Source organism: Trichoderma citrinoviride (genome assembly GCF_003025115.1).
Source record: "Trichoderma citrinoviride strain TUCIM 6016 unplaced genomic scaffold BBK36scaffold_10, whole genome shotgun sequence".
NCBI lineage: Eukaryota > Fungi > Ascomycota > Sordariomycetes > Hypocreales > Hypocreaceae > Trichoderma > Trichoderma citrinoviride.
In genome coordinates, this window is record NW_020194718.1 from 1,205,426 (window position 1) to 1,222,715 (window position 17,290).

General features: G+C 55.8%; 7 protein-coding genes across 7 annotated transcripts in view; 5 read left to right on the top strand and 2 right to left on the bottom strand.

Annotated features, from left to right (window-relative positions):
* BBK36DRAFT_1135932 (hypothetical protein) overlaps positions 1-637 on the bottom strand; it is a 2,609-nt gene extending 1,972 nt beyond the window's left edge. The window contains exons 1-3 of the mRNA XM_024892808.1: positions 579-637; positions 361-452; positions 143-309 (exon numbers count right to left, since the gene is read on the bottom strand). Coding sequence (XP_024748155.1) covers positions 143-289 — 147 coding nt within the window. The 5' untranslated portion in view covers positions 290-309; positions 361-452; positions 579-637. The remainder of the gene's footprint in view (positions 1-142; positions 310-360; positions 453-578) is intronic.
* A 575-nt stretch (positions 638-1,212) lies between these two features.
* BBK36DRAFT_141475 (Aldo/keto reductase) lies at positions 1,213-2,443 on the top strand (the record flags this gene model as incomplete). Its single annotated transcript, XM_024897485.1, has 3 exons — positions 1,213-1,316; positions 1,431-1,784; positions 1,865-2,443. The coding sequence occupies 3 exons, from the start codon at positions 1,213-1,215 to the stop codon at positions 2,436-2,438; spliced, it is 1,032 nt and encodes a 343-aa protein (XP_024748156.1). The 3' UTR covers positions 2,439-2,443.
* Positions 2,444-3,600: 1,157 nt separating this feature from the next.
* On the top strand, positions 3,601-3,948 carry BBK36DRAFT_1123121 (hypothetical protein; the record flags this gene model as incomplete). The annotated part of the gene is made up of 1 exon (XM_024891018.1): positions 3,601-3,948. One exon carries the CDS (start codon positions 3,601-3,603, stop codon positions 3,946-3,948), a length of 348 nt encoding a protein of 115 aa, XP_024748157.1.
* Positions 3,949-5,212: 1,264 nt separating this feature from the next.
* BBK36DRAFT_1177596 (glycoside hydrolase family 95 protein) lies at positions 5,213-8,156 on the top strand (the record flags this gene model as incomplete). The annotated part of the gene is made up of 10 exons (XM_024896071.1): positions 5,213-5,351; positions 5,429-5,511; positions 5,574-5,658; positions 5,730-5,901; positions 5,969-6,688; positions 6,742-6,906; positions 6,961-7,013; positions 7,072-7,250; positions 7,309-7,477; positions 7,543-8,156. 10 exons carry the CDS (start codon positions 5,213-5,215, stop codon positions 8,154-8,156), a joined length of 2,379 nt encoding a protein of 792 aa, XP_024748158.1.
* Positions 8,157-8,691: 535 nt separating this feature from the next.
* BBK36DRAFT_1135934 (hypothetical protein) lies at positions 8,692-10,515 on the top strand (the record flags this gene model as incomplete). The annotated part of the gene is made up of 5 exons (XM_024892809.1): positions 8,692-8,716; positions 8,800-8,829; positions 8,887-9,189; positions 9,224-9,551; positions 9,611-10,515. The coding sequence occupies exons 2-5, from the start codon at positions 8,812-8,814 to the stop codon at positions 10,513-10,515; spliced, it is 1,554 nt and encodes a 517-aa protein (XP_024748159.1). The 5' UTR covers positions 8,692-8,716; positions 8,800-8,811.
* A 769-nt stretch (positions 10,516-11,284) lies between these two features.
* Positions 11,285-13,605, top strand: BBK36DRAFT_1123168 (hypothetical protein; the record flags this gene model as incomplete). Its single annotated transcript, XM_024891020.1, has 2 exons — positions 11,285-11,908; positions 11,965-13,605. The coding sequence occupies 2 exons, from the start codon at positions 11,285-11,287 to the stop codon at positions 13,603-13,605; spliced, it is 2,265 nt and encodes a 754-aa protein (XP_024748160.1).
* Positions 13,606-14,468: 863 nt separating this feature from the next.
* Positions 14,469-16,098, bottom strand: BBK36DRAFT_1177605 (hypothetical protein; the record flags this gene model as incomplete). The annotated part of the gene is made up of 2 exons (XM_024896072.1): positions 14,469-14,763; positions 14,834-16,098. The coding sequence occupies 2 exons, from the start codon at positions 16,096-16,098 to the stop codon at positions 14,469-14,471; spliced, it is 1,560 nt and encodes a 519-aa protein (XP_024748161.1).
* Between the last annotated feature and the right edge of the window lie 1,192 nt (positions 16,099-17,290).

Consider the following 17,290-nt stretch of genomic DNA (forward strand, 5'->3'; position numbering starts at 1 on the left):
GGGGGAATAGGACTAGCAGAGACAAGCCTGTCTTTGTTTGGTTGCTTCGGCACCACAAGGGCCTGCAGAAGGATTCAAGTGGCTCGCCTGTTGGCCTCCTCCTCTCGTCCTCTCGCTTGTGTCTAAATAAAATGGAACTCACCGAATTGTCGTTGGGATCCGCGGGCAGGCTGTCCTTCATGCGAGGACGACCGGGCCGTCGCTTCGTGGGAGCATCTGCACTTGTGGTACCCGCATTCGCATCCGCCCTGCTGGTGCTGGTGCTCCCACTAGCAGGATTCGTGCTCATGGTTGTGTATTGTAATCAAACAAAAAAGACAATTAATACCAAGAAAATCAAAGATAGTAGATAGACGATAGACAGAAGGCGTGTTGTGTGATTCGGCAGATGTTGGCGCAGGAAGGGATGGTTGGGACGAGGAGGATTAATGATTTGTCGTCAATTTGTCCACTTTTTCAGGATCGTCTCTCTTCCTTCAAGACTTTTGTCTTCTCGTCTCTCTCTCGCTGTGTTCTTTGCTTTGCTTCGTAACAAAGTACCAAGCCCAGCCTGTGTGTGTGATGGCTCGTCTGTTGAATATGAGGGAGGACGGAGATGACAAATATCGCAGTTTGTCGACGGCAGACAAATTAATTCATCAGAGCCGCCTATTTGCTGCTCCGGACTTGGTCCCACTTGTCCGCCACTCCGCTCAGCGACGGAGCCGGAGCTGAGCCCGGAGTTGACCGGGGAAGAAGGAGAAACGACGGAAGAGGCTGTTTTGTGTGCTTTCAATGTACTTGATCTGTCTCGCAGCGCCCCCCCAACTCGACTGATTACTCTATGGACAGAACGGGTCTTTCGGACATAGCGGTTTTTGCAGGCTTGGCGATGGGACTCTGAGCGGCGGATTTTCGAAGAACAAATGTATGTGTTGCTCAGTTATGATGTTGCGGACGGAGAGGATAGCGGGTTAAGTGCTGGGTGTTGTTGATGAGGAGGCATAGTGACTCTGAAGCCATAGAGTGCTTGATTACGAAGACTGGAATGCCGCCGTTCTTGTTCCCTTGAGAGATTAGAGCGTGTATGCCATGATATATATATCATTGATGCTGTCCTGGCTAAGGGGTCTGATTCTATACACAACTCAGTTTGATATCACCAGGTTCAGCAAAGTGCATCAACGTCAACGCTTCTCAAGCATCCCAAATCTTACAAGCAACTCCTTCAGGATGCCTACCACCCTTACTCGCAAGCTGGGCAAGAACGGCCCCGAGATCCCCCCCGTTGGCTTCGGCCTCATGGGCATTGGCATCGACTGCTACGGTGCAACCGGGTACTATTCTCTATCCCGCCACTCGCACACGCACACACACTCTCTCTACTCCGTTCCGTGAATCACGCTTCCAGAATCATATGACACACCCTGTCTAACGTGAGACCGCATCAGCAATGACGAGGAGCGCCTGGCCGTGCTCGACCGCGCCTGGCAGATCGGGTGCACCCACTGGGACACGTCCGACACCTACGGGGACTCGGAGGAGCTCATCGGCAAGTGGCTCAGGCTGCACCCCGAACGCCGCGCAGACGTCTTCCTGGCCACCAAGTTTGGCATCTCGGCCGAGGCCCTGCCCGACGGGACGTACAAGGGCAGCGTCAACAGCACGCCCGAGTACGCCAAGGCGGCCTGCGAAAGGAGCCTGAAGCGGCTGGGCGTCGACACGATCGATCTGTACTATGCGCACCGCGTAGACGGCAAGACGCCCATTGAGAAGACGGTCCAGGCCATGGCTGAGCTGAAGAAGTAAAGCCCCCCTTCCTTCTTTCTGCAGTCTTCCTAGAAGCAACTCTGGCTGAACAAAGGAAAAATAAACCAAAACACAGTGAGGGCAAGATCAAGTATCTCGGCTTCTCTGAAATCTCGGGCGACAGCCTCCGCCGAGCCCACGCCGTGCACCCCATCTCGGCCGTGCAGGTCGAGTACCACCCCTGGGCCCGCGAGATCGAGGGCCCCAAGTCCAAGCACCTCCTGCGGGCCTGCCGCGAGCTCGGCGTGGCCGTCGTCGCCTACTCGCCGCTGGGCCGCGGCATCCTGACGGGCCAGCTCACGTCAACGTCGGACCTCGAGGCGTCCGACTACCGCAACAGCCTGACGCAGTTCAAGGGTGACAACCTAACGAAGAACCTGCGGCTGGTGGACAAGTTCAAGGAGGTTGCGCAGAACAAGGGGTGCAGCCTCTCGCAGCTGGCGCTGGCGTGGCTGCTTGCCCAGGGAGACGACATCTTTCCCATTCCCGGCACGAAGAAGGTCAAGTACCTCGAGGACAATTTTGGCGCCCAGGACGTGAGCTTGACGGCGGAGGAGGCGGGCGAGATTCGGAAGCTGGTGGATGAGCTGGGAGTTGCGGGCGAGCGTGATGTTGCGTTTAACGAGTATGCCGATACGCCTGCTCTCTAGGGGGGCATTACATTGTGCCTCGTATGGCGATGCTACAGCAACAGGAGTTGTTTGTGAGCATTTTGATACTGTTGATATGTGTCCTAGGAATTCGTTGTTTAGCACATGGACTCCATAACTTCACCTACTACTACCTCGAGTTAGTTACTATTGCCGAGGTATTACGAGATTCTATTTCCTGCGAGTGGACTTGACAATGTGACTCTACCTATTACTACCCATCCATGTGCAGTAGCCTGTATCCGCAGCTCATGCAAGCAGTACTACTAACTTATCCTCTACCTACAACCTCTACCTATAATATGCGTATCGTTCGCAGTCCTGATGCTATATTTAGCCTCAGCTCGTTGAAAAAGCCTCAAGTCCCGCAGCAACACCTTGAGGCATATGCACATGTATCTTCTACTCCCCTGAGAGGTCGCAGGCGCAAGATGCAGAGCAGATGCAAGGCAAGATTGCATCTCGTTATTCATTCAGCGCATTTGAATTCCCTCTTCTCAATTCCAACGACAACAGATGATTCCCCCTCCTCCCCCCTTATCATCCCTCTCACAAAATCCAGCCCATTATCCTCCACCAATTTTTGCCTCCCACCCCAAGTCTTCATATAGCCGACTCGGTGATTATTCTTTCGCTGTTGGTTTGCTTCCTTGCCGCCCATTGATCGCAATGTACACACCATGTAGCCAGTTCAACTCAGATCCAAAAATGCAACTTTGCCGCCTCGCAAACTGGACGCCTTGCAGCGGTTTTCCGCATCGTAAATCATTTCCCCTTTTCCCCCCTTCGCCTTCGTGAACCGCCACAGCCTCTCTCTCTCTCCCTCTCTCCCCTTTTTATTCCCTTGGTCGCAGCCATTGAGGGCTATCGCGAACTCTCTCCCCGTCACCACACTCTCGATTCTAAACTGCACATGCAAACACCAGAACACCAGATAATCCCGTGCATCATCAATAGCGAAGAGAAAAATCACCAGGGAATGTCACAGCAACTCCCGCTCCGCCTCGCATCGCCCCGCACGCGAAGCTCGGACAGCAGCAGCAGCAGGCAAATAGGCTAATTGCCCATCAACTCACCAAGCTGATCCCCGAACAACAAAAGAAACCGAACGGCATAGGATCACACTATTATTACCCCCTTAAGCCAGCAGCAGAAAAAAAAGATGTGTACCTTTTTCTGGTGCCACGTCCTCTGCCCGTGCCCGTACGAAAAGGACTGCGCCCTGGCCCGGAACCGCATCGTCTTCTGGGACGGCCTGTGGCGCCACCAGACGGCCAAGCAGGCCCCCGTGCCGGACTCGGGGACGACGTGCGAGCGGCGCAAGGAAAAGTTTGGCGAGGACGCGGCGCCGGACTGGAAGTGTCCGTACCGGGACCTGCTGGGCTGGATGGTGGAGCTGACGTACGTGGTGGACTCGAAGCCGTGCGCCGAGTGCCGGCATAAGTGCAAGGCGAACTTTGAGAGGAGGATGGAGGAGGAGGGGAGGGCAGCCGAGGCGGTTGTGTCGTAGTACGTGAGTGAGGGGGAAAGAGGTGGTTTGGGGTTTGGGGGCCTGATGAGGATAATGACAAGATTGATACGATACAGCCTGGTGCTGGAGGACGGATAATGATGATGAGGGAACGATATCGGGATGGATTATTGGTATTTGATGGTATACCAGCGCCATCTTTTGCTCTTTTTAGCATTAATGATCTTGACGGACATGAGCAGAGCTCCAGTTATGTTATTTGCAGCAGCTAGTTTACGACGTACGAAAGCAACTTAAAGCATCCTACTCAAGCACACTTCATAGTTGTGGTATCATGTCATTGTTGAACATTCTCTACCTATTTCCATCTTTTGACTTACTTCCATGCTGTCATGAGCATCCATCACCATGGCCTTTTCAGCTGTTCTCCTCCAGAGACATGATACAGCCGCAATGGCCGGCGAACTCACCCTGCGACACTTCACGATAGCTTCCTTTGCATTACAGGATCGTTCAAGAGTGACGTCAGAACCTCTCTGTGTCATCCATGGTCACAAGGCCAAATCAGGATATACAGGTACTACTCCAAGGCAAGCAAGCCAGATCGTAGTCAAGTCAACCTAAGGTTGCCAGTCCCAGTCCGACGCTCTCCAGGAACACCTGAATCAAACCTGCATCAACCGATCTACAAATGCAAGGCTGACCCAATCCCCCCATACAAACTCAAACTTGCCATTCCCCAAGCCGAAGAACCACATCTGGCCCCAAAAGAACAACAACACAATCGCGAAATCTCATCGCTTGGCCCGGGAATTTCCCCAGACGGCATGGGGGGAGGGACGATGCAGGCATCCTGGGCCCCTAGTTTCTTTCCCCGCATATAGGGAAAACTCGACGGACAATTCCATTGTCCCCTCCCCCAGCCAGACTGCGGGGAATTTCGTGAGATGTCGATCCTGGCCTTGTTTCTCTCTTGAGGAGGGAAAACTCCGTATGCCGAGACCCAGTTTTCAAGCTATGCGAGGTTCTTTACTCTCAGGTCTCGCAAGCATGGTTTCCCCAGAGTTCCTCCAGGAATGGAAATGCTGTGTAGTGCTCGGTGTGCGTGGAGAAGGCATGTTGGCAAAAGTGTTGTTGTATGGAGATCCCCCGCAGCAGCAGCGTTCAAATACCCGTCGGGTTGAGGTGATCTACACCGCATATAAAGTATCGTGATGGCAAACGTTCTGGAGTGCATTCTGCTTTTATGAGAATGAGCTCCTCCAGTTCCCTACATTGAGTGCTTGAAAAAACTCAGTTCACCATGAAAAAGGTCGCTGCTGTGGCCGCACTGGGCATGAGCCCGAGCGGTGTGACGGCGAGGAAGTTTTGGACGTCCAAGCCGGCTGATCCGGGGAACGTTCTGATGACGGCATACACCATTGGTAACGGGAGACAAGGAGGTGCGTTTGCGATCATGAATATGAACGAGGTTTGGTGATGGATGGGGGTTGGACTTACACATATGCTGCCTGTGTAGGCTTGCCACTGGGCATTCCCGGCAATGACTTGCTTTGCCTCAACGACGACAGCCTCTGGCGCGGAGGTCCGTTTGCAAACTCGGTAAAGATGCCACGGCCACTCGCCTTGGAGTGATACAGATTGCTGAATGAGAGCTTTGGCAGAGTTACACGGGAGGGAACCCCTCGTCATCGCTGGCGCACTTCTTACCCGGCATCCAAGAGGCCATTTTCCAGAACGGAACAGGAGGTACGTATGCTTCCATGCAGACACCACGAGATACAAGACACATTGGTTGATGCGTAGACTATCACCTGCAGATGAATCTGCTCTGTACGGCGGTACGGCAGACTACGGCTCCTATGAAGCCCTCGCAAACCTCACCGTCTCCGTTGCAGGGGTGACCCATTACTCCCAGTACAAGAGAACGCTGGACTTGGAAACGGCATTACACAGCGCTGAATTTGCTGCCAATGGAGCTTCTTTTTCTACGTACGACCCCATCTTTCCAACCACGCATACTCACCCATTTATGCAATGCTTGCTGATTGGTCCTCAGTGTCCAGTTCTGCTCCTTTCCAGACCAAGTCTGCGTCTACCACGTCTCCTCCAACAAGCCCCTTCCCGACATCACAGTCGGCCTCGTCGACAACTACCGCACCAACCCCCCTTCCACCGTCAAATGCTCCTCCGACGGCATTCATCTCAGCGGACGAACCGTGGCCGACGAGGGCGAGGGTCTCATCGGCATGAAGTTTGATGCCCAGGCCCGCGTTCTGTCGTCCAGCGGAGTCAAGACCTCGTGCAATAGCCGTGGGCAGACGGTTGTTCATGCGAACAGGGCGAAATCGGTTACTATCGCTGTGGCTTCGGGAACAGAATACGATGCGAAAAGGGGCAATGCTGCGCACAACTACTCCTTCAGGGGGGCCGACCCGTATCCTGGTGTCTTGAAGACGATCAAGGCAGTGTCCAAGAAGAGTTATAGCGCCGTCCTGCAGAGCCACGTCAAAGACCACGGCGAGTGGTTCAACAAGTTCACTCTGGATCTGCCTGATCCCCATCACTCGGCCAACGTCGACACGACTGACCTGCTCACCGACTACACCACTGAAAGGGGGGATCCGTTTGTTGAGAACTTGCTGATTGACTATGGAAAGTACATGTTCATCGCTTCGTCGCGACCGGGTTCGCTGCCCCCGAATTTGCAGGGCTCGTGGGCTCCGGATGGGAATCCGGCGTGGAGTTCGGACTATCACATTGACGTGAATGTGCAGATGTGAGGACACAGATCACCGGTATGATGATGGGAGTCGCTGACGAGGTCTCTAGGAACCACTGGCACGTTGAAAAGATGGGCTTGGGCGGCTTGACTGATCCTCTGTGGGACTTTATGACCTATACGTGGGTTCCTCGCGGGACCGAGTCTGCACGGCTGTGGTACAATGTCAGCGGATGGGTGGCTTTTACGAATCTCAACACCTTTGGCCATACGGGGTGAGTACAAGTACATGTATCTGATCTCTCGTACAGCTCCTAACTGTTGTGCAGACAGATGAACGATGCGACCTGGTCGAATGTTGCTCATGATATTGCCTGGATGAGTGAGTTGTCCTTTGAATCATAGATGGTCGTGGAAATGTCTGCTAATGTTCTTGACAGTGGCACACGTCTGGGATCGCTACGACTATGGCCGCGACGAGAAGTGGTACGCCTCTGTCGGATATCCCATGATGAAGGGCGTGGCCAGCTTCTGGGTGGACATGCTGGTGCAGGACAGATACTTCAACGACGGCACACTGGTTGCGAACCCTTGCAACTCTCCTGAGCAAGGCCCGACGGTACGCTCAACTCCTGAGTACTTATTCGTGGTAACCAAGTTGACGAATGTTGTGGCAGACTTTTGGCTGTTCTCAGTTCCAGCAAGTCATCTGGGAGTTGTTTGACCACGTCATCAAGGACTGGGACGCATCAGGCGACAAGGACGAAGCATTCTTGAAGCGAGTCAAGGCGTCGTACAGCAAACTGGACCCGGGGGTTCGCGTCGGAAGCTGGGGCCAGATCCAAGGCAAGTTGTTGTGACAGCTCCCCGGATAGCTGTTGGAAAGCAAAAAAGCTGACTGAACCCTGCAGAATGGAAGCTGGACCTCGACGTCAAGAACAACACGCACCGCCATCTCTCTCACCTGTACGGCTTCTATCCCGGCTACGTCATCTCCAGCGTCCACGCAGACAACAAGACCGTCATGGACGCCGTCGCCACGAGCCTCTACTCCCGCGGCAACGGCACCGAGGACTCCAACACGGGCTGGGAGAAGGTTTGGCGCGGAGCCTGCTGGGGCCAGCTGGGCGTCACCGAAGAGGCCTACAAGGAGCTCAAGTACGCCATCGACATGAACTTTGCGGCCAACGGACTGTCCGTGTACACGACGGGCAGCTGGCCGTACGAGGTGACGCTGCCGTTCCAGATCGACGCCAACTTTGGGCTGTCGGCGAATGCGCTGGCGATGCTGTACACCGACCTGCCGAGGAAATGGGGAGACGACAGCGTCCAGAAGGTGATTCTCGGGCCGGCGATTCCCAGGGAGTGGGCGGGCGGGAGCGTCAAGGGAGGGAGTCTGAGAGGAGGCGGGACGGTGGACTTTAGCTGGGACGACGAGGGAGTCGTGACGCGGGCGGTGCTGCGCGGGAGGAGGCTGCCGATTGTGGTGGTGAATAAGCAGGGCAAGGTGCTGGCGAGAGTCTGATTTCTTTTTGTTGGAAAACGAAGTTGAGAGAGTATTCGTTGTCGTTTGAACATCTGGTTGTCTCTGGTTTGTGAGGTTGAAAGGAAGTTGGAGATGGCTTCACATCGATGGACCCAAATTGGAGGCCTTCACCGGGGCATCATCCCCTGGAACAGCCACTGAAACGTGGGACGCGAAGCGCTAAAGCGTAGCGCCTGTAGAAGCTTAGAAGCTTAACCTTTAGCGCAGCGGCCCTCCACTTGTGCCTTGCGCCGGTGGCGAATCGGTGACGCAGCCAGCAAGCACCGCCAGACCGGCGCTTGGGTGGCCAACCACGAGGCGCCGCGATGACGTTTGCATGTGATGGCAGGATAAAGGCTGGATGAGACCAAATTTCGACATCAGTTTCTCTTCATCTGCTCAGGACATTGATCCCAGTTCTGTTGTTCTGGTCTGTTGGTGCTGCAGCTTCTTATATCACAGGGGTGATAGTGACAGAAACCCCGCCTAAACCGCCTGGAGCAATTAACCCCGCGTCGTCACATCACATTGGACTGCAGTTGATCGCATCGCATCGCATCGCATCGCATCGACCTTCACCTTGTCAACTTAATACTCCCTTTACCTCGTCGCCTCTCTCCTATTCTCGCCACTCCTACTAACCATCATCACCACCATGGCTTCTTCACATAATGTTTGTCTCGCCTTTACCGAACAAACTCTCCCCGTCACCGGCTAACCCCCCCTCCAGGACCCCAAGCTGCTCTACTCAGTCGAGGGCATCAAGGCCTACCACATCGCCAATGGCTCCGAGCAGTCCCTGACGCCCTCCGGCCCCCAGACCCTGTCGCTGCTCATGGTCCCGACCTCGTCTGGCTTCGCCGACCCGACCGGCGTGGGCAACGGCGAGCAGGACTTCTACCTCCACCTGCATCTGCCCCCCGAGCTGGACCTCCCCCTGCCCGCGACCACGCAGATCTACCACCAGCCCCCCAGCAGCTACCTGATCCCGCTGGGACCTCGGCCCCGGCAACGGCGCATTCACCCGCCTCGAGTTCCCCGTCGTCGGCAGCAGGCCCGGCGTCCAGGAGGATGTCGACACCTTTGAGACCATCCTCGCCCAGTGCACCGCCTTTCTGGAGCGCGCGCCGGCGCCCCCTCCGGAGAAGCGACCATCTGCCCAGCGCAAGCCGTCCGATGCGGCTCGGGCCAAGGCGAGAGAAGCTGGCAGGGACGAGCCTCCCGCCTACAACCCGGCCAACTTTGATCCCGGCGAGGGCTATGCTCAGGGGAGCCCCAGCTCACACCTGCCGGGGAGGATCGTGCTCATCGACGAGGAGGATGGCAGCGTCATGGGCGAGCTGAGCGAAGGCTTCAACGTCGTCGAAGACAGTGCCATTAAGCCAGGCTCCAAGGGTAGGTGTTGCTCTCCAAATTTGTCCGTTGTGATATCCGGCTTACAGGTCTCGCACCAGAACCCGTCGAGATTATCCTCCCCGCCGATGGCAGTCAGAACATCTCCGTCCAGCCCGCATACGACTACATCGAAGACACCATGCACCCGGCCTACAAAAAATCAACCATTGTCTCGTCAGCCTCAAAAGCCTCGCGGCTTCTCATCACCACATCCGACTACGTCGCCAAGGCATTGCAGAGCCAGGCCGACAACTTCACCAGGGCGACCAAGCCTGCCGCGAAGCCCATGACGTTCGCCCCCACGACGCACGACCATATCCGCCGCATCAACCACTATTCTACCAAGGTGGCCACGTTGTCGGCGCAGACGATTGGCTCCATCAACCAGTTTGCCCAGAACTTTGGTGCCGGCATGTCTAAGCGTAAGGACGGCAAGGCTCGGGGCTTCGACAAAGATGGAAACGTCATCGAGACATACAAGCCGGGCGTGCTCAACAAGAGCTTGATGGCCTTTAACACGGTCGTCGACGGCATGGAGCAGGCTGGAAAGACGCTGCTTTCCGGAACGACTTCGAGCATGTCCACGGTCGTCGGTCATCGCTGGGGCCCTGAAGCCGGCGAGCTGTCTCGGAACCTCGGCAGCGGTTTCAAGAATGTCGGCCTTGTGTACATTGACGTGACCGGCGTCTCTCGCCGCGCCATTCTCAAGAGCGTCGCCAAGGGCATGGTTGTTGGCAAGGTCAAGGGAGGCGGACAGATAATCGTCGGCGGCGACAGCAACGCATCGAATGCAGCCCTTGTGTCTGGGGGCAATGGAAACGGCGAGTCGAGCACGATACACAACACCTATGGCGGCGACATTAACATCCCAGGGGCAAAGGACCGGAATGGAAACGGCAACGGCAACGGCAACGGCAATGGAAAGGGCAATGGCAATGGCACTGGGAAGAAGCCGGCCTGGTGATGCGTCTTTGTGTATATGTGTGTTTGAAGTTGTTGTATTTTCTGTTAGTATGACTGGTGCTGTGATACCACCGACATGAGAAACGACCAAGTTTGCGAATTCTTATCAAAATAGCTGGGAGCGGTTCGAATGATGCAGATAGTAACCAATTGAGTACATAATAGTCTAGAGCAAACAGTCATTGTCAATCGGAGACATAAGACTATCGTCCAGCTGCAACTCGAAGCAGATCAATATGGGCGTGCAGCCGAATCTCATCACGTGCCCACGCGGCCGGCGATGACGGCACGATCCCTGAAGCTTCACTATCAGTCGGGATAGCTTCCTCCAACAAACGCGTCGGAGAGGCGCTTTTCCCTCTTCACAACCTTTTTGTCCTTCACCATGCAACAATCGCGACTCCTCCGGCTGTAAACACTCCTGCCAGGCTTCAATCCGAGAGCCGTGCCTGCGATTGCTTCCAGCTCGAATGCTTCGCCAGCTCTGTGGCCCTCGTCCGCCCTGAACCCCGCCATCACCGAACGAACCGCGTCTGTCCCTCGAGCAAAAACATCCCATCACCCGAAAGAGCAATCAATGTGCCGGTTTGAGCTGCTAGGCGTCGTCATTCTTATCGTCCACCGCATCAGCGACTCGCTCAAGGCCCGAAAAGCCCGCAGGAGGTCCGTCATCCACGCCCAACGGTCCGCTTCATCGCAAACAAGTTCCCGCCGTCCTGACTCTTCTCTAACGACTTTTTGCCTCTTCCTAGATCTTCCAAGCCAGAGCCATGCTCCACGAAATCCTCCTCTCGCTCTCGGGCCATCCGTCGCCTCTCCTCCGAGCCGGAGCTGCCGAGTCGGGCGCCGTGTCTGGCGTCACGCCCTCGGAACGGCAGCTGCTCGCGTCGGCAGCGCATCTGAGCGACATCCACATCAAGCTCATCAAGTACGCCGGCCAGACTGCCGGCGCGCACCCGTCGCCGATATGTCGGGCCGTGGGGACGGCGATACAGTCCATACATCTGTCTGCCTTTCAGCGCAAGATCCTCGAGGTGGAGGAGAGCATACTCAAGGAAGACCCGGAGCTGGTGGGCGAATACAACATTGTGCCCCTGACGGCTGTCATGGGCGAGTTTACGCAATGGACGCGGCTTTTCGAATGGCTTTGGGATATCGTTCAGTTCATGATGACAAAGGACGAAAAGGGCGCTTGCCGAGGCTCGCAGATCATGAACCGTCTGCGAACCGAGCTGCTGAGCGGTTACCGGGACGTGGAGGAGGCGGCCATGAGCTTGGTCAAGGTCGCAGAGACTGCGTGGCTGAAACAAGTGTCGGCATGGGTCCTCTATGGAAGACTGCCGAATCTGGGAGGCGATGACTTTTTCATCCAAAAGGTGGATGGGACAGCCGAGGTATGCATCTTCACAACTTCAAGTGGTGGTTGACCTTGCTCTCTGACTTGATATAGTACATCTACGAACCAGAACTGCTGCCGGGATTCGTCACGCCCGCTACAGCGGCATCGATGCTGTTCATCGGCAAGTCACTCAACCATACCCGTGTCAGGGCCACTGTCGATTCAGGTATGGGAGGGCTCGATCATCTGTCAACAAAGCTGCAAGAGCTGGCCAGCTTGTCGTTTCCCATCAACGGCGCCACGTTCGCGAGAACAATTGTCTCCATCCGACTATCACTTTCGCAAAACACCCTTCAAAAGATATTACCCACAGCAAAGGTCATTGAAACGCTGCAACTGCTGCGAGAGTTCTTCCTCCTGGGGAGAGGAGAGTTTGCCATGGCCCTGACTCAGGAGGCGGACGATAGGATTCGCAACCGCTGGCGGAGAGCCGGCAACCTAGCGCACGACAGCAAAGATGGCATGAAGAACATTACCGTCAAGGACGGGGAAGTCTCTGCCGTCTTGGCGAGGACGTGGGCCGTCTTGGTAGCCATGCAGCGGAACCAAGTCGAGGAAGACGAGCTGCTGGAGCTGGCGAGAGACCTGCTTCGGCTACACCTCACCAAAGCCACTCTGCCACCAGTCACCGTCAGTCCAGGCCTGAATGCCGACGAGGCCAAGCTGGTGGCGTCATCTCCATTCCGAAATCTGCTCTTCTCAACTCCCGCCACCCTATCCATTCAGCTCCCATCACCGCTCGACATGGTCATCTCGCCCTCAGACCTCCAGCTGTACTCGTGCATCAACTCCTACCTCTTGTCCATGCGTCGAGCCCACATTCGTCTCACCGACTTATGGAAGATCACATCTCTACGACGGCATCATCCCGCCCCCCGCGGCGCAACCGAGTATGCCGGCATTCTCCGAGAGCGGTGGTCGGCCCGCGCAGCAGCTCTTCGAAGCTCGTGGACGACTGCGAGCGCCGCCATCTTCTTCCTCGCCGAAACAGAGGCCTTCTTCCAGACGGAAATCGTAGAAGGTCTTTGGGAAGGATTCCTCACCTGGCTGACGGGGAAAGACAGGCGGCGAGAGGGCGGTCGTTCTGGTGCGGCCACTCCGGCGGCGCATTCAGCCAAGCACAGCACGACGACAATGGACTGGAGGCCCAGCTCCTCCAGCAACGCCGCCAATCCAAACGATGTGTCCAGGATTCTCTCACGGCCTGCCCCTGATCCGCAAACCCTCGCTACCGCTCACTCCCTGTATCTCCGCACGCTCGTCCACCGGCTTCTCCTCACGCAGCCTGCGTTTACAAATCTTCTCTATACGCTCCTCAACCACATCGACCATCTCATCACACACATCCAGCGATTGCACTCCATCTTCACATCGATAGACCTCGAGACCGACGCCGGGGTAGTCGACTCGTCCATGGATCTCGGCCACGAGGAACGCCAGACAATGGCGCTCCTACGGGGCGTCGAGGGCAAGATCCAGCGGGGCATCGAAGACGTCATAGCCGCGCTGCGGGCCTTGGAGGGAGACGTCGAGTTTCTCGCCAGGTGGGAGGGGCTGGACGGGACGGTGGATGTGCAGGACGAGTATGGCGATGGGGAGAGGTACATCCCCGTCAGGGTCGGGGGGATCAATCGGCTGTTGATGAAGCTGGATTTTGGGACGTGGATTACCACGCAGGGGGAGTATGTCTGATGTTGGTCTGTTATGCGTGCTTTTCTTCAAATATCTGCATGGAGGAGTGGCCGGTGTTTTGCTTGGTCTCTGATTCATGTTATAGAGGCTTTATTGGTAGGTTTTCACGTCACATTACAACAATAGAAAGGCGTATCATGCGGCATGGAATCAGATGGAATGAACTCTTGTTATTCGTAATCCAAGTCAAGAAACTTCCCAAATATATCCCAGCCAAATCTATCTATCAATGTTCATATATACGTATGCAATCATATCCCAAAACAAATCCCATGAAATGCCGTGCTATAAAAAAATTCGCGCATACATCATCAATCTTTTCGCGCTTTGAAAAGTGTGAAGAAAGAAAATGCAAAATTCCAGATTCCCGAAAAAGAAAACAAAACGCCCGAAGAAATGTATATGTTGTGTATGATGCCCCCCCTTTATATATATAATATCCATCCCCCCCCGTCTCTCTGTTTTCCATGCAATGTTTTTGTGTTCGTCCCGCTCGCTCGCTCGCTCGTTCATTTCAAAGAAAAGCAAAAAAATGCAACATGTATAAATCCAAGAGAAAATGCAGACGCTCGCTCATGTTATGGTCATCAAAAAAAAAGAATTTTATCTTTCCGGCCGTCAAAGGGTGTTGTACAAAGGAGAATCATTGGACAAAGGAAATGTCTTTGAAAGGAGTGTGTGGGTAGAGATTGGAAGATGAGGCATATTGGATCTCATCGAATTTTCCAATGTTTTCTTCGTAACTCATATTTCATGCTGTTTTCGTAGGAGTCAAGGAGTCTGTGAGTCGTTGTGGCTGTGTCTTCTGTTTCTATGTGTAGAAGTATTGTAGTCATGTAAGTGTAATCTGTCGATATCGGTGTCTAGTAGGCGACAATGGTGTGTCCCCTGAGGCGGAGCGGGCTCAAGGTGTGGGCCTTGTTCAGGAGTCCGTGGACGAGCATCCTCGGTCGCGTATGATGATGAGGAGCAGAAACCGTGGTGGCCTTGCTCACAACAATGCGAGGAGCAGCGACGGTGGTGGCTGTCGCACTGGGAGCGGTGTGGGGCCGAGCCGGCGTGACGGGACGGGTGTAAGTGCCGGCCTTCTTGGCGGGAGGCCAGCGGCTGAGGATGGAGTCGTCGACAAGAGCCATGAGGCCGGTGGCGATGATGATGCTGCAGAGACCCGGGTTAGAAAATGGCCTGCAGAGAGAGCAAGGGTGAAAAGGAAAAAGAGAAAACTTACTCGGCAACGTCCGTCACGGCTTCAATGACAGACTTGTCGCAGATCCACATGTAGCACGGGGGAATCCAGTTGCCCGCCGTCTGGTCGGCCTCGACCTGGTTCGGGCTCCGGCCCTCGGGCACGATGATCGCCACCGGCTCCGTCTCCCGGTCGCGAAGCAGGTGGAAGGCAGCCTTGCCCAGGGCCTTGTCCATGACCCTGCGCCAAGCGTAGCCGTGTCCCCACCACTGGAAGTCGTACTGCTTGCCTGGGCGGCGCACAATGTCCACGCGAGCGTAGTTGCTGAACTCCAGCTTGAGCGTGTTGAGAGGGATGGGTCGCGCAGAGGGGAGCTTGGGCTCGTCCGAGTCGGATCCCGCCGCCTCCTCGGAGTAGATGGAGCCACCGCAGCCCCAAGAGTTGTTGCTGCCAATTGACGGACGACGAGGGTTGGGCGTCGTGGAGAGGGCGGCGGCCTTCTCGGCGGCGGCGCCGCTGGATCGTCGGAACGAGGTCTTGACGGATCGCAGAGCGCTGGTGACGGAGCGGGAGAGGGAGGAGGAGGAGGAGGTTGTGGCGCGCTCATGGTGGGGGTTGGCACCCTTGGAGTTGCACACCTCACGGCCAGAGTCGCGGCAGTAGCGTCGCAGGGAGAACTCCCGCTTGGCAAGGTCATGCATGCGCAGGTGGAAGAGCTGGATGGCAACGGCACGGCGACGCCGCGATGACAGGTCAGGCACAATGGCGTCGACGCGGAGGTTCATGTTCCCATCGGCCGTTCGGTCATCATGTCGGATGGACAGGCGGTCCATGGACGGGAAGAGATGCGCAAACGTCTCGGGGTCTGAGGACCGGACCGAGATCTCAGGCACCGGCATGCAGGTGTAGGGGGGCAGCGTAGACGGCGGGATGCCCGACGATGCGGCACAGTCGTCTCCCTCGGCGTCCTTCTTGTCATGCTCCGAGTCGTGGTGAGACTCTGAAGACCGATCGTCTGAGTAGGCAGAGTCATATGTGTAAACGGATGAGGATGAGTCTGAGCCGGTGTCGACGATGGAGGGCGGCAGGTCCTCCCATGTATCGCGCTCCCACGTATCCCTCGATGAGTGGCGAGAGTCATCGTAGTAAGAGCCGGACACGTAGCTGGACGTCTGATCATGCTGACGACTTGACGCATAGTAGCGGCTTGAGGCTGTGGTGGAATTCCTGCTGCGAGCCATGCTGGAGGCCGTGGTCCTACCGGCCCTCGACGCCGCACGAGCCTGTCTCCGTGTAGGGACGGCCATTGCTGATGGTTGCTGTGCGATGGAGGGAGGGAGGGGAGGGAGGAGGTGGTTGGATGTGTTAAGAGATGAGATGGATGGAGAAGATTGTTTGTTATCCGTGAGTCTTTATCCAGTTGAGATGATTGATGTCGAAACAAGTCTTATCGTTGCCGTTGATATAGGAGGACAGGTGCTTGGTATAAGTGAGGTGAGCTTGGCTCCTCTTTCTCCTTGGTGAGAGTCGGTGTCGGTTTATATCAAGAAAGCAATAACAGATTGTGACAGCGACCCAATCATGCAATTGTGCACATAAGCTGCAAGCTCTATCGAGGTTTCGGAATCTGGACGGCAAGGGACGTCATTTGAAGTGCAGAACCAATGCGTGTGTCTTTGTGTTGACAAAGCGTCCAAGTGCTGCTGCTTCCGTCTATCCAGCTGTGAGTCTCGAGTCTGGCAAGCCGTGAGATGATTCTCGCACCCGTGGTGTGATATATGTGTAAAGGCCAACCCCCTCCGTTATGTCATCTCACCTTCGGGATGCGCCAGTCACTCTTGCATCCAAGCGGATCTCTTAGGCGGCAAGCCACTCTTGAGCCTTTACTGTGTTCGGCATGCACGCCTTTGGGCCAAAGAGAGGTACAGCAAGGCAATGCAAGCACGCACGAGTAGGGGAGGCATGGAGAGACAGAGACAGAGAGAGACCAGAATGGAAGCCAGAGAGCCTGGAGAATGGCTAACGGGACGAGGGGCGTGTGAACCGGGTAGAGGCCAAGGCCCGCGGGTGGCTGTGTGGGAAGCGAATGGGAGCGGTTTGCCAGCTCGACAGCCAGCCCAATACCGGCTCGCTGGCAAATACGGGGGAGTGTGCGGCGCCGTCAAGCACAAGCAAGGAGAGAGAGAGCAGAATTTTCACTCCAGACAGCGGCCCCGAATCAAAACCCCGGCCGGTGGGCGAGCAACGGCCCAAAGAAAGGGCCTGCTTGGCCTGGGCAGAGAGACGGACGACGCCAGCGCAATGGGCCGCAGCCGCAGATAGAGGTCGAGAGTCGACAGCCGCGTGTTCAACCGTCTCAGTGGCAGACCCTGGCTCGCGCATGTCGATGGATCCCCTCCTCTACGCCGTCGGCCTCTCAGCTTCCGTCCAGCTTCTGCCTTCGCGCCTGTGTCCAATGGCAGCGCGGCTGCACGATGCAGGAGCTTAGAGCCTTGGGTC